The 15,903-nt window shown below is 39.6% G+C and overlaps 1 protein-coding gene across 5 annotated transcripts in view; it reads right to left on the bottom strand.

Annotated features, from left to right (window-relative positions):
* Positions 1-3,019: 3,019 nt before the first annotated feature.
* Positions 3,020-15,903, bottom strand: part of LOC122985270 (CUGBP Elav-like family member 2) — a 34,384-nt gene continuing 21,500 nt past the window's right edge. For 3 of the 5 annotated variants that reach the window (XM_044355788.1, XM_044355791.1, XM_044355792.1), the window contains exons 6-14: positions 14,942-15,021; positions 13,576-13,737; positions 11,878-11,941; positions 11,237-11,368; positions 10,433-10,555; positions 9,607-9,783; positions 9,326-9,472; positions 7,805-7,985; positions 3,020-6,793 (exon numbers count right to left, since the gene is read on the bottom strand). In XM_044355788.1, the coding sequence (XP_044211723.1) occupies positions 7,858-7,985; positions 9,326-9,472; positions 9,607-9,783; positions 10,433-10,555; positions 11,237-11,368; positions 11,878-11,941; positions 13,576-13,737; positions 14,942-15,021 (1,013 nt within the window). In that variant the 3' untranslated portion in view covers positions 3,020-6,793; positions 7,805-7,857. Of the gene's footprint in view, positions 6,794-7,804; positions 7,986-9,325; positions 9,473-9,606; positions 9,784-10,432; positions 10,556-11,236; positions 11,369-11,877; positions 11,942-13,575; positions 13,738-14,941; positions 15,022-15,903 lie in introns of those variants that run through there. The other 2 variants (XM_044355790.1, XM_044355789.1) reach the window with 2 other exon arrangements.

Consider the following 15,903-nt stretch of genomic DNA (forward strand, 5'->3'; position numbering starts at 1 on the left):
AAATTGGGAGATGGAGTGACTGATAAAGGTAGAAGAACTTTGGCAGTATATCCATTTTAATTATATTTATGCGACCAATCATTGATATTGGCTTTACTGTCAAATGGTTTAATGTGTCCATTACCCTGTTCATTAGTGGGTCATAGTTTGAGGGTATGATTGTTTTGACTTTGGGTGTAATTTTGACCCCAAGGTAGGTAAAACCATTTTTTGCATTTGTAAATGGTGTCTTTATGGGTGGTGTCAGACGTTCATCCTTATTTAGAAATAATAACAATGATTTTGAGTAATTAATTTGTAGCCAGAGAACTCTCTGAATTGTTTGATTAGGTTTGGAATACTGTCTTTGAGACGAGTCAGGAAAAGGATCATATCATCAGCATAGAGAGATATCCAATGTTCTTGTTCACCTAGTTGGATGCCTGAGAGATTTATCAAGTCTGTAATAGAAATAGAAAATCATCACACAGCTCTTTAAAGGCTCAGCCTGTGATTTCTGTGGCTCGTAAATTCTGAATTTTTGAGATAAAAACAGAGCTGTACATTAGCTTTCACTACATGTTTTGAACCTGTTTTTCAACATTTCCGTGTCTTAAATGTTGGTCATGATGTCTTCCTGTAAAGATGGTCATGACAGACTTAGGATGGATCTAAAAGGGATGCATTCGATAGTTCTAATCAATGTAATGACACCTTAGTGTGTATTTATTGATAACAGAACTTTGAACGAATGTCAACATCTTTCCATGTAATCTTCTTAAAGGATAATTCCACCCAAACACATCGAAGCTGAAATTATACTTTCCACATCCGTGAGTACACAAGGGTCCGCTAGGGTCTGTGTGACGTAATTTCCGTCATCAGAGGGTGTACGCGTAGGTTCTGCGCGGACAGCCACATACCTCCAACTTGTTGTGACAGCGCGGACTTGTCTACACCAGTCCATGTGGTCACAACGCTGTCTTGCTGTAGACACTGATCTACTCAGCATGAGTGGAACGTTTCCTCCAAGCGGACTCCAGAAAGTAGTATAAACAGAACTACTATGTGTCCGTGTACACGTCCGCTCGAGAGTATATCAGTGGCTTAACTATATTAAAATGTTTTTCCATGTGCTGGCTGGCTGCCGCCTCTGGATCCGTTTTGTTGGTACTTTTTCTGCTTTGCTCATCGTGTATGAAAGCAGGACACTCATCAGCAGACGTTGGTTTTTATGAGACTTCTTCAGAATTAAAAAGCTTGGATTTCTTCATCTAAAGTTACTATTTTTCGCCGATACAACAATTGAAGGGAAACTGTAGTTAAAGAGGCAGTGATGCCAGTTTCTCCACCCACACCACATCACATGTCACTGGACCATGATGCGAGGCAGCTGCAGAACATGTTTCGCCTTGGAGAGGCTCTGTGTCCTAATAAAAAGATAATTCACTCTCCTGCTGTTACTATGTTGTTTTACAATGTTATTACAGTTCTGCTAGAGCTGTCATTGTCTCTACCTACAACTGATAAAAACCCATTCACTACAGGTTGTAGAAGGGCACTCTGGGAAATGAAGGTCTGGAGTAGCTGAGGCAAGTGAATAATAAAATATAAACACTTTCATTTCATAATAACTTCAAGATCACATAACATTGAAGATTGATGATGTAAAAAGTGTAAAAGAATCTGGGTTTGGGTTGAATCCTCTCCTGATTTAGTGACTCTGCTGCTTTAACAACTGTTTTCATCATTATTGACCCCAGTATAAGTCAAGGTGGTGTGAAAAACCAAACCAAATCAGTTTGAGTGTCAAATAGATAAATGGGGAAATTAGGTGAAAATCTTCCTCAGAGGTCTAAAGGTCACATCAATTATCTTATTTTAAATGGTGTTTACATAAACCAGTCTCTCCTGAAACTGTGCTGCTGGTGTTACACGGTAATTGGTGACCCATCAGATTCTGCAACCTGCTCTGATATTCTTACCCTAACCATCTCACTAAACCTAACCAACACTGCAGGTCACAGAATCACATGGGCCACCAAATTTGTGTATCACTGGCATGCAGCAACAGCTGATGTATTGAAGTAAATGACTAAACATTTGGATAATGTAGGAGATTTTCTGCTTTCTATGGAGTAGGGCCGCAACAACCACATATTTATGTTGTTGGTAATCTGACATTTATATTTTTTTTCTTAAAATAGTGAAAAAAGCTCCTGACATTTTCCAGGAGCTGCAGGGGACATCTTCAAATTGCTTGTTTTGTTAGTTAAACACTCCATAACAGAAACGTCCTTAATACACAATGATATAAAACCAAGGGGAAAAGCAAATCCTCACACTTGAGAGGCTGGAACCAACAAGTGTTTGGCATTTTTGTCTAATAAGTGACTCATAGCCTTTAGGCCTACAACAGTTACTATAGATTAGTCACTTGGTTTATAAAATGTCAGAGAATAGTAATATGCTTCCCCTTCATAGTTTCCCAGAGACCAAATCAAAATCTTCCAAACCCCAAAGATATTTGGTTTCATTTGGTAACATCAAATCCTCACATTTGAGAAGCTGGAACAGTTGAATTTTTGACATTTTTGCTTTAAATATGATTTAAAATAATTAACAAAATAGTTGCAAATTAATTTTCTGATGATCAACTTATCATTTTTGCTCTTATAACACCAACAAGCGATCAAAATTGTTGACCAATTTTCAGGCGATCAACTAATCGATTAGTCATTTCACCATTACTAGAGTCTAAACTGAAGCTGTGAAAACTACAGACCTAGTATGCAGCCTTGCAAACATATAAGACACCCAGTTTAGGTGTATTATAGCTTTTGATCATTGAAACCCACAATATTCACTCACAATAACCCCCAGCCCATCACACATCTGGATGCTTACACTAAGAATTAAGCAAAGAGAAGCACAACGAAGAGAAACAAGTTAGCGAGACATGACACACTGGGGGAGGGAGGGGTGGTTTGTAAATGTCTTTACAACACTGGACAAGCACAACACACAAAGACACAGTTCATATTAGGGGAAATGGTTTAATTTGGAGACAGAGGCAAAGAAACACACCACACATGAACAAACATTGACCAAAAAAGAACACAGAGTCTTTCGGCTACACACTCCGCCATGGGAAAAAACAGAAAACTCTACACAGGTAAAAGCAAGGCTCAAACTAAACAGATAGTTAACTCTTCAACTAAGACAATTTTCCACACAAGTTGTCGAAATCCTGATGACCATTAAACTATGTGGACAGCACAAATACTAACATGAAACTTACCACGATTTAGAGGATCCCAACCCCCCCAAAACTGAAACTGATTAAGGAAGTGAGGAACACGCAGAGATCCACGTAAAGTCAAAATCTGGCATCTTTTAGAGACAAAAACTTAAAAAAAAAAAAAAAAAAAAAAAAAATTGCTTGACACCACCAAGAGGCCAAACTCAAGACCTGGTCAAGGGGAGGCCACATTGAGAGGCCAGACAATTTTTTTCCAATATAGATTTTTTTTCTTTAATTTCCAATATAAAAAGCTTCACTGGTACAAAATACATATGAACAACCAGTTGTAGAAATTGGAAAGCCTGTGTATGTCATTTTTTTTTTTTTTTTTTTTTTTTTTTAACTTTTTCAAATCCCACCCAGTTTCAAAAAATTGATACTGACTGAACAGAAAAACTACTGTATGTATACAGATCACATCAAGATGCACCCACTTTGGCTTTCATCAAGACAAGACAAAACATCTATTAAATTATTGGTGGAACATGAACAAAGTCCTACCGATTATCAGACAAGAAAATAACACAGGAAAAGATTATTTTTTTCTTCTTTTCTTTTGGATCAAGACAATATCTAGAGATGCAAAGCTACCACACTGTCAAAAACAAAAACAAAAAAAAAAAGCACTTCAGAATATGAAAACAACAGAAAGAAAGAAAGTGATTGTTAGAGCTGAATGGGATTTGTGATGGAAGCCCCTGAAGTGAGTCAAGTTTCTGTTGGGACCGCTGTGGGCTGTACATTGTGCTTTTTATTTTATTCATTCACAGTAACACTTCACCATACACTGCATGTCGCCAAAGACCTGCAATCATTTCAGTGTTTGACACACAATCGTATCACTTAAATGGCACCCAAGTCGCCTTTTTTTTTTTCTTTTCTTTTTTTTTTTAAACTGAAGTTTTAGCTTGTTCTTGACTTTATTAAACTCAATAAAAATTCCCTAACACATCGGATCGATCGTTTGTCCTGCACACACAGAGTGTTACAGAACATGTGTTCACACTAAGAAAGAGGTTTAACCTTCAAATGTATAGGGAAGTTTATTGTTTATCTACATTTTTTTAACCAACTGTTCAAATTGAGTACATCACAATACACATTTACCAATAACTCAACACACAGAGTGGGGGAGGGGGGAGGAGGAGGAGGAGAAGGGAGGGGACATGAGCAGGTGACAATAGCTTTTCATGACACTGGCGTAAATAGACAAAAAAGGCGAACTGCAGCAATCTCTAACCAAGGCCTAATAAGGATGTGTAGGCAGTTTCTAGACGTATATGGCACTTTGAATATTGTATTGCATTTGGATAGAAAAAACACACTGTAAAAAGCACATGCCCATATTAAAAAGTGAAACTGGTGGAACCTTGAAAATCCTGGAATATAATCACACACACAACATTCTGCAAAAGTGATTAGCTCCCACAATTGTGCTTAACGTTTCCTTACAAAACTACAACACTTCTTCCAGCACTGTTTCAAATTTGGTAGCTTTCTCTCTCTCTTTTTTTGGGATATATTAATGCATTTTGAAGAAAAGAAAAAATATAATCCAAACTGAAAGGTCAAATGGTGAAAAATTGTGCATTTTTTTGTGTCGTAATCTTGTGTGATGTAGATTCACACACACAAAAAAAGAAAACCCTGAGTTGACAACTTAATAGCGCCATCAGGTACGCAGTTTTAGGGAACCCTTCTTTGGGGGGGTGAAGTGGTTATTTTACCAGGGTTGTCTCAACAACTTGTAGTACAATAGACAAAATACCACCCTGATAAAAAAGTGTAAACTTTGTGCTGAAAAAATGGAATGTATTTGTAAACCAACACTATTGTGGTGGGTTTAATAGTAGTAATGTGCTGTGCATCGTGTGCGACAGGAAGTCACTTAAAAAGAATAATCAGCAAAAAAATAAAAGAAGCGCGTGTGTGAGCGTCTATAAAATGTGCAGAGACCCACGGATCGTGTGGTGTGTCCAAGTGATCTCTTCTTCAGGGGCTCCCACATTTGCAACCACAGAAAAGTGTTTTGTGTGTCGTGGTGTGTGTATGTGTGTGAGTGTGTGTAAAGAAAAGTAGGTAATATTACAGGAAAGAATGCTGTGTAAATTCAAAACACTGAGTTTGACACATGGGCACTTTAACAATAAAACAAAAAAAAAAAAAAAAGACATTGTCTGGCATCTGTATGATTAACAGACATTGTAAATAATTATCTTTCAACATGAGGCATCCAAACTAAACAAAAGTGAAACATCCATTAATTAAATTATTAATGAGCAATTCACAGAAAGTCAACAAGACGTACCATGGAAGTTAAACATTAAATTTAACTTTTTTCTATAAACGTAGGAAAAAAAAAAATTTGCCTACATACTCAAAATGTGAACCTTAAAAAAAAAAAAAAAAAGAAAAAAAAAAAGATAGTACTTTTTTTCCCCCCAGAACTTGAAATCACAATTAATGCAGAGAAATTTTTGACTTAAAGTGAGTTTTTAATTTACTAGAAATGACCCTCAAAAGGTCACGCTGATCAAACTGATTTTTAGTCCTCTTTAAAAATGCAATACACTGAAGACCCCCCCGACACAGATGACATTACAACATAATCTACAAAAAACCCAAAGTTTTTGCCTGGGTTCTGTTAGTTAAACTTCTATAGATTCAATGGTATAAAATATAGGTAATCTAAGTGTGCATTTAAACCACAGATTGTCTATTTGTGAATCAGTTCTAAAAAAGTTGACTCATGTAGGTAGTCATTTCTCTAAACAGAGCAAATGTACCTTTTATTGTGCCATCAATAGTTCAAAAAAAGGTAAATACACTGGATATTTTTGTAAATGAACACAAAATATAGTTTTAAATAGCCTAGGTGAAAATTTTCACACTGCCCGCAAAATGTAGAGATCGTTACAGAGCACTGAGAGGGGTTTTACTGGTCAGACTTTCAAAAGTGTTGGAAAGTGGTCTGTAAGCATGTTTTTTTTTTTTTTTTAAGAAGCCAACATATTGCTAATGGCACCAAATAGCACAGCTGTGTGCCGATCCCTGTATTCAACTTTCAAGTGAACTTTACTGAGAGAGGTAAAAAGAAAGCAACATGAAAAAAAAGCAAAAATTTAAAATAAGAAATCCCACAGGTTTTTTTTTTTTTTTTTTAAAACATTCGCAAGGAGAAAAACAATCGCAAAAAAACAAACAAAAAAAAAAAGGTCTCTTAAATGAATTGAACGTAGGTACGTTTTCACATTAATTTGCTTGACCTCTCTCCCACCTGTCACATTTCTATACAGAAAAAACAAAAACAAAAAAAAAAAATGAACATACATGCAGAAAAATCAGGTTGAGCTAAGGTCAAGGGTCAGTGGGTGGCCAGGTATTGGTCAGGCGAGCTTAGAGAGACATCACAGACAATGGTGGGATGATGAGGCCAGGAGTTTGGCTTGGCTTTCAACATCATGAAGACATGCTAGGCTAATGATGAGCAAACAGGCATGGAGATTTGTTCTAAAAAAGGAACAAAAACACAAAAGGAAGAGAGAGAGAGACAGAGAGAGAGAAGACAAAGAGGAGAGAAGAGAAAGTTAGGGGCACAGCACAAGAATCGTTTAGCCATGAGGCACAAAACCAACAAAAACAATGCCAATCACCACATACAGTAAGGACAGTGCGGTAAACATTTCCCCCCCCCTCACTCCTCCTGACACACAAAACAATACACAGATTTAAGGAAGTGACACCACCAGGACATATGACAGAGAATCCGACATGCACAAACTGTATACTTGGCACCCAAAGAGATCCATCTAGAGCCAGTCCCTTTATGGGAGACTTGGAGGATGGATGGAATGACTGGAAGAGGTTGTTAATAGAGAAAGAGAGAGGTAGCCTAGCTCAACATGGCTTACATAACGAGAGACGACAGAGAGGAGGAGGGGGAGAGAGAGAGAGAGTGGGAGACAGAGAGAGAGAGAGTGTGTGAGAGAGAGACAGAGAGAGACACAGAGAGAAAGAGAGAGATAGGGAGAGCAAAAGACTGAAGAGTGCAAAAAAGATTTTCACATTAAGAACGACAAAACGAACGAGACAGACTACATGTGAAAAGCAGAACGTGGGTTGAAGCTCGGGGACTGCTGCACGTGGCCTGGCTTCAGCCCTTTCAACACAACTGATCCTTAGTCAACCTGTCTAGCTTGACCTGAAGGCAATGAGATGGCATGGAAACACACCTGATGCTCTCCACTAATTACAGTGACACAAAATACCTCCAGCGAACACTGACTCCAGTGATAGTCATAAATAATCATACATTAAAATATTTAATTCGACTCAAATTACATGATAAAACCGCAGGAATGAAATACAGTAGAATGTGGAAAGATCATTGCAACCATTTTTTTTTTTTTTTTTTTTTTTTTTTTTTTAGGAATAGGGTGAGTCTCCCTCCTGTTGTGGGCTCCTTTCCCCCTGCCCCACTGAGTCTCTGCTGTGGTGACCTTGGCTGGAGGGTGAACTTACCCTAGCAGTGCTAGCATTAGAGCTGGGGAGGGGGGAAGGCCCCGGGGCTAGGATCAGTAGGGTTTGCTGTCGTTCTTGGAGCGCTTCAGCTGAACCTTCAGCCTCTTCATTCCAATCTGGAAACCGTTCATGGCCTGGATGGCAGCTTGTGCAGACACAGGATTGTCATAGCTGACGAACCCTGAGAGGAAAAAAAGGTAGAGGATACATTTAAAGACCCTATTTTGGCCTGAAAACAACTCCTATTCAGCCCAACTAATGTCAATCACATGCTCTTAATCTCTTTATCTATTCAAATTACAGCTCCCAATAACAGTAATATATGTAACTATGGTTCTATGAATTCAATATGCAATACCTGATCTTTGACCATCTGTTGAGGCCAGAAAGAATGAAATGGAGCTCTCTCTCTCTCTCTCTCTACATTGCTCAGAGCTGATTTCCGTTTTTATATCTGTCTTTACAGGGAGGCATTGTCCGGACAGAATACTTTATGTCCTCAGAGTAAAAAAAAGGTTATTGATTTTTTTTGGTCTAGACGAGAGAATTATTCAATTTTCTCTCATAAATGCACAGAGCTGATGTTGCAATTAACCCTACAGACTGACATTTGTTGAATATAATTTAAGTTACATTTAAGTATGCATATTGTACTATTTCAGAAATTGTATCTATTGATAAGATCATTCTGTCATTTCTGTGTTAAATAGTGCTAATCTCAAGACAAGAGGAACTGTGTCTTCCTAATTATTGATTTTTATGGTGAACATTAAATCCAGGAATATTTTGAAAACCTGGTTAATGTCGTTCAAGTAAAAATACTGGGCCAAATATTAATTTAAAAAAAATTGATAACTGAACAGTGATGAAAACAATGTCAATCAAGAGACACCAAAATAATAATCCACTTAAAGTGAGAGTATTTGTGTCATTATACATGCCATTATTTAACACTTGAGCAGTATTAAATTACATTTTCTGTCATTAAAGCTACATTGAAAATATTAAACCAATCAATGTTATATAACCATAAAAATGACTCCCTTCACATGTTTCTATATGAGGTTATTACACTTTATAAAGGCTGATACTTCACCTGCAACTAAGACATGGTGCAGAGAATATAAACTGAACAAAAACCTGAGTGTAAAAACGTCACATTTGTAGTTTTATGTAGGGGTGTTTGTGTTGGATGAGCACAACAACTTCCTGGAATATTCGCTGGTTGCCTGGCAACCTTACGGTGACAAAAGCACATTATTATACATTGTTTTTACATTTTGGTTTTTGTATGGATTTAACATACAATATATTAATTAATGAGCTTTTTCTGAGGTGTCATTACTATTCTAGAGGACTATTCCTTTAACTCCACTGTGTTCATTTATCAACACACAGACAGAAGAGAAACACAGATGGCACCATGACAACATATTATCCTGAACACAAAGTACCAGACTGGCAAGGTATATCCGTTACCATTAAGAGGCATTTAGGTTCCAGAGCAGACAACACACTTACCAAAGCACTTGCTCAGATTGGTCTGTTTGTCAATGAAGACTTTGGCAGAGACCACGTTTCCAAAAGGCATGAACATCTGCAGAAGATCCTGGTCCCCAAACTCCTGGGGCAGGTGGTAGATGAACAAGTTGGCACCCTCTGGCCCTACTCCATTTGGTAAATACAGCGGAAACTTAAGTTAGATACGTACTCATTTAGAAAAACACCTGAAAATATTGAGACAAGAAACCAAGTGAGGACAGAAATGTGGAGGTGTGATGTCAGCATGCGTTGGTGCTCACCTTCCTTCTGGCTGCCTGCGATGCTCTGCTGCAGGAGAGATTGGCCATAGAGGGAGGGCAGGGCTGAGGCTGTGTACTGCTGCATCCCTGAGTAGGCCTGAGTCAGAGCGTCCATGGAACTGGCTGCTGACCCGTTGGCCATGGAGGCTCCGAGGCCTCCATTCATGGCCCCCATACCTGTAACACAATCAAATTCATGTGTTTTACACTCAAACACTTTGAGAAAGATGTGTCAAGCGTTTACAGCTGCATTAGGTAAAGTTGACCAGCAGGGGGCAGAAAAACAAACTCAAAAATTCACAGTAACACAGCCCTCTGCTTGACAAGTTGTTAATGCATTACTGGGTGTTCAGCCTGCCGTTGAAACAACGCAAGAAGCTGTGCTGTGGGGGGCATGTTGTCTCATGTACTGGTCAGATAGTGAAATATGATCAGGGACAGCAGGTCTGAGCTGGAGATGCATGAGTATAAAGATTTATCACACATAAAAACACTGCACAGTAGTTTATAATACCATGAAAGGATTTTACAACTCAGTTTTTTTTGGTGACAACATTTATGTTACAAAGTAATCTACCAGTAACGCACTCTTGCATATGCATATAAGCATATTTGGCCAACACAGCACCTTGCCTCCAAAAACTGAGCGAGATTTCACTTTTGCCAGATGACCTGCGTTTTTCTACACAGTGCTGTCATCTGTCCGAATACATCCCTAGCCTATCATTACATACCTTACACAGCCCCAGAGAGAAACTGTACACTGTTAACAACAGTGTGCAGGTGAAGTGTGTTTACTTTTAGTTATTTGGAGGGACTTTCTTACCACTGACGCTGCTGGTGAGAGCGTTGAGGTTGTTGAGACCCATAGAGTTCCCAGTGAGACCCTGCAGGGTGCCCAGAGATGCCAAGGTGCTCATGGCAGCACTAGACCCTGCTGTTGAACCGGCTGTTAAGACGAACATTAAATAAAAAAAAATAAAAAAAAGGACATATGGGTTACCACAGGGGTGATTTGCTAATGTTTGAAACACCTCTATTGCTCTAAACGTCTGCCATCTTTGCCACACACCGTTATGGTTATGAGAGGATGACATAGCATTGAGGGGGCAGTTAAAAATCTTAACGAGGAGGGGTCATTATCGCAGCAGCAATATACTAAACTCAGACAGATGGAGCCAATGTATATTTACACAGATTAAAAGGGAAATGGAGGCTCTCATAAAATTTTATATGTGGATGATTAACTCCCATAAAATAAATGAGGAATAGCTGAGGGTCGTTAGGCAAATAGCGGATCAGGGAGGTTTACAGAGCAGTTGGTAGGTACTATCATAGCAGCAGGAGGGCTAGCTGTGAACATTTATATCTCAACGGGTGAGGGGTTTTTATTTAGACTTGGTTTATATTCGCATGTAACATTTAAATAAAGATGACAGGCAGGTGAAATTGGCAGTTAAGACCAAATAAGGTCAACCCTCAGTGAGGACATCAAAAACAAAAAACACACATTCATAGCTAGTAATGATCGTCAATGCTGCCATAGGATTTGGGTGCTTAAAAGTGTACGTGTATGCTCATACTATGAATTTGCATCACGCCGCAGAGCTCATGTTGGTGCTAAAATTACCTGGACTGCCCAGAGTTCCCAGGGCTCCGCTGTTTGTAGACAGGGTGGTGGAGGTCGGGCTGCCAGAACTCTGGGCTGCAGCAGCAGCAGCGGCTAACGTGGCCAGGTTCTGCAGCTGGAGAGGATTCACACCTCCAGAGAGAAGAAAGACACACCAGAGGTTATTATCAGATTCAAAAATTCCAAATTCATGCTCATATACTTGCAGAGAAACATCTTTCTGACATATTGTGGAGTAAACAACTGAGCAGAGGAAAGTCTCTTTGGCCTGATAATATTAAAGGAAATCCAAGTATTAGACCTGAAATTATTTTTCCAACATAAAAAAATATGACAGCTACACTGTAGTTATAAAGCTGCACATGTGTGCCGTTTCTCTAAGTGATAGAATATCGTTTTCCAGATCCAAGTCATGGTAATGTGTTTTGTTTTTGTCTTCGAGTAGCCTGCACAGGCTGAGGATAGCAGGTCTGATTATTAATGTGCCACTAATCCGAATGAGTTATGTGATTTACTGTAATAAAACCATGTGGGCGTAGAGAAGTGAGTCACAAGATCTGTGACATGAGAAGTGTCAGCTTGTTTATTTGCAGAGGATGACATCAGGATAGTGATCCTGACTTGTGAAAGGATGAGCTTACCTCCTAGCCTCTGAATACCATTGAAACTGCTCTGGTTACTGGTGGATGTCGCCTGCTGGAGCAACTGTTGAGGACAAAGAAGGAAAAACTGTATTCAAGGAGCAAACAGCGAATGCACAACTAAGTCCTTTATGATCGTAAATGTTTTCTTGCTTAGTATAATCACACTTGTCTCAGTAAATTTGAGAATAATTTTTTACAATTCAGTGTTGCTATTTTACTCCAAGTGTCCGGCAGGCAAAGGACAATTATTGGATGCTGTAATCTTGGCTTTCATACAGTCATCTTCTAATATTTGATGCTTAATTATTTTTATTTGTTTATGTGATTAATGAGAAAACTGCATTTATTGTTGACAGCGACAACTTCAGGTTGAAAGTTTATACAAAAACCCCTGGCATTTTATTATCACCCCATTTCTTTATAAATATTAAATGACAAAATTTATGAGATATTTTAACTTATAAAATCAGTTTTTGCCTGTCACCAATTAAACTGTCAGCAATAGCCTAAAGATCTCTTGTTTTCTTGCCAGAAACACAAACAGCTCAGCTGTTCATGTTACGTCCATGTTGAAGTCACATGCTCATTGGTTCAGATTATCACAGTTGTCACATGCTAGTCACGCGCCACTGTCCTTCAGCCAGAGCATAAACAGAGAGACAAGATGCTCCTATTCTGAGTTTAAGAGAATAATTTACAAATCAGGTCTGAATACTGTGCCAGATCTCAAATTATACAGTAACCTTTCATTTATCGGCATTATGCGCCATCAAACTGTAAAACCAGGGCACAAAATTAGCACCAGCCACATGCTGGTAAAATATGCAAGTGGCTGATAGATTTGCTTCACTCACCAGCCAAAAAAAACAAACAATGGTAATCTATTGAGTGGCTGGTAAAATTTGAACATTCACTAGCCATCTGGCCAGTGGACAAAAAAAGTTAATTTTGCACCCTGTGTATGAGGTCTTATTATTCCTGTAATTAGCTTATATTTTGGTTATTTACAGTTGCTACTGTTTTGAAATGGTTGAGGCCTTTGAGGTTGTGTATACTGTAGACAAAATGGCTGCTGGATTTCCATCCAGAGAAATCAGTTTAAAAATAACAGCAGGTGAACAAAAAGAGACAACAACCAACAAATATGACCAAATGCAATATAATAATCACCGAGAGAAACACTTCCTTTGTGATGCTTCTGATCAGTTTATGTTGAAACTGTGCGGTCAGTGTATAAATCAACCTAAACACCTTACACTAAAACCACCAACTTAACACCACAACAAACTACATCCTCAAAAATTAAGTTTGATCAAAAAATTAAGTTTTATCAAAACCTCTCTGCTCTCAGACTCAAAAGATTTATTTACAAGTTACAATTTACAAAAGGTAGTATGCCTCCCAGAAATATCTCAAATAGCATGCTTTAAAAAAAAAAAAAAATCCTCCTCATGTGTAGCTGCTCGTGAGGCGCCTTAAATAAGCTTCGGTGCACAGACAGGTGTGAGGTCTAAATGCCAACCTGCAGTTTTGTGTGCCAATCTAAACTCTGACATAACCCATTATGAACAGTTCAGAGAGCACTATTTGATTTACTTCGCCATATTTTTTTTTCCCGAAACTGGAGCTGTGCCATTTCACAATACACGAGTAATTGTGCAGCTCAACAGGGTTGCGTGTTTGGTTAACACTTACAGCCAGGTACTGCGGTGTGAGGGTCCCCAGGCCGGCCAGGTTTCCCCAGGTGGAGGCGCTGTTGAGCTGCTGAATCTGCTGTACCAGCTGCTGCTGCAGGCGCCGCTGCTCCTTATCTCTCTGTGTGTCGGCAAACTTCACCACTAAAGGTGAGGAGCAGCCCTGAAGCAATGGAGAGGTAAAGGACGTTAAACCGGTTCAGAAGCACACAGAAGAATCCACAGTTTATTTACCAATGCAAGGACACACTTGTTTTGAGGAATTTTTCAAAAAAAAGGAGGGGAGGGGGTTATCCTCTATGCCTCAAGACAGTTTTATGCCTGTTGCATTCATATCAAAGCTAACACACAGAGGACATCTGCCATGCATAGCTGAGCCAGGCCACATTCCAAAAGGGGCACAGGACAATGCTGCAGACAGTGAATCTTTTTAGCACTCTGAGGATCTGAATCGAGTCCACAGACAAGCAGACAACAGATGGAGACAACACTTAAAAAAAGAGACATCCAAACGAGGATATGTCAGCAGACATTAACGATAAAAATGCATTACAATACACACAATCTCGCAAACAGACAGTCACATACTGTTCAGACAGACGCATGGACACAAGGCATGCGGTGCAAAGTATTTTGAGAGTTGAGAGCCAGACAGGGACCAGGCTGGACAGGGAAAATGGCTTCTGCACCAGCAGCACCTCCCATGGCAGCTGGGAAATGGGAGGTCATGATATGGGGGGAAATAGGTGGCACCACCACTGGGGCCTGCTTTTAATCTGGTGTTATGTTTGGTTGGGCTCCTAATTAGACTTGGTCTGATGCTTCACTGGGGAGCCTCTGACCTGCTAGCTGTCAAATTATTGCTGCTCCACTTCCACAAAGATTCCTTTGGCTACATGAGGACATGGACCCAGTTTTTGAAGAAATCTAATAGGGTATTTGCTCTAGTCTAGGTTAATTCTTTGTTAACCTATATTTAATGGTGTGGGCTCTTTTCCCTGTGTTCCAAAATATGGATTGATAATGGCAGACTGTGAAAGCTAGCCTCTAAAATATTATCAGAATCAATAAATGAGTCATTTAGCTCAACTCAAAATTGGAGATGACAGCTATTCTGCTCATGCCCTGTTAGCTCTGGATTCAGCAGCTACGTGAGAGGCAATGTTTCAAGTTTTATTCAATTATTTTGCAGACGACAATGTAATTTTGTAATTAGCAAGAGTGGTTTTGGAAATGACTGTGTTCTGTGATGAATGGACGCCATCTGCTTGGACAGGTTCTTCATTTTTCCAACACAAGGGGGCAGCAAAATGTATGAGGGGGGGAAAAGGAGGGGGATGAGAAATAGGTGCTAAGGGGTACAGTACCTCCATAGTCTGAGAGTGATGCATGGTTTTGATTGCATTCTGTGCCATTGCCCTGGTAGCAAATGTGACAAACGCACAGCCTGTAGGGGGGGAACAATAGGAGAGGGGGGGAGGAGGGAGGGAGGGACAAGAAGAAACAAAACAAGACAAAAGGTTTGGACAACTCGTTATGAACCCCAAAAAAACACATTACAGTACAAAGAATGGCAACTCCCAAGCACACAGAACCACCCTCACTGGTTAGCACACAGAGAAAGAACACAACAAGGAGAACAGTAACACGTGTCACATGAGCACAGTGATCGACGGATTAAATTGCCACCCAGAGAGGCTTGACTATGTGGTGTCATGGTGAAACAGTCAACGTGATTATATACACATATAATGCACACATAAATATACACTGAAAGGCTTTGATTTACTAAAATATATATAAGAGCTGCAACCATTAAAGGGTATATTAAGGTCCATTTCAAATTGCAGTTTTATTACATACATTTAGTAGAAAAACAGCTGAAATTCATTGCCAAGCTCTCCGCTATAAGGTCTTTTTGTATACATCAACACACGAGCCCCGTGCTGCTTGATATCTGTGGTTTTATGCAGCAGACATCTATGTAGGAGATGCGACGACAGGCTAATTCCAGCCTTTGTAGAGTGTGATGAAGGAGGCGGTAAAGGAGGAGCTGAGCCGAGCTGAGCCGCCTGCCAGCTGAGCCCACGAACACCAGCAGCCAGCGGTTGCCAAGGCAACGGGCCATTGTGCCGGACAGCGAGTGCAGTGGCCCTTCAATGTGCGATGTGGAGGCTGAGTGTCACAGTGACGGGAGGATAGACTATGGGGATGGAATGGGTGCCACTGGAGGTGAATAGCACTTGATTTGGGGGTTGAAATGAAGAAGCGGGGAGGGGCTTGTATAAATACTTGATGAGAATATGTACTCGGCTACACTGGAGGTGGC

The sequence above is a fragment of the Thunnus albacares genome, chromosome 7 (assembly GCF_914725855.1).
Source record: "Thunnus albacares chromosome 7, fThuAlb1.1, whole genome shotgun sequence".
Taxonomy (NCBI): Eukaryota; Metazoa; Chordata; class Actinopteri; order Scombriformes; family Scombridae; genus Thunnus; species Thunnus albacares.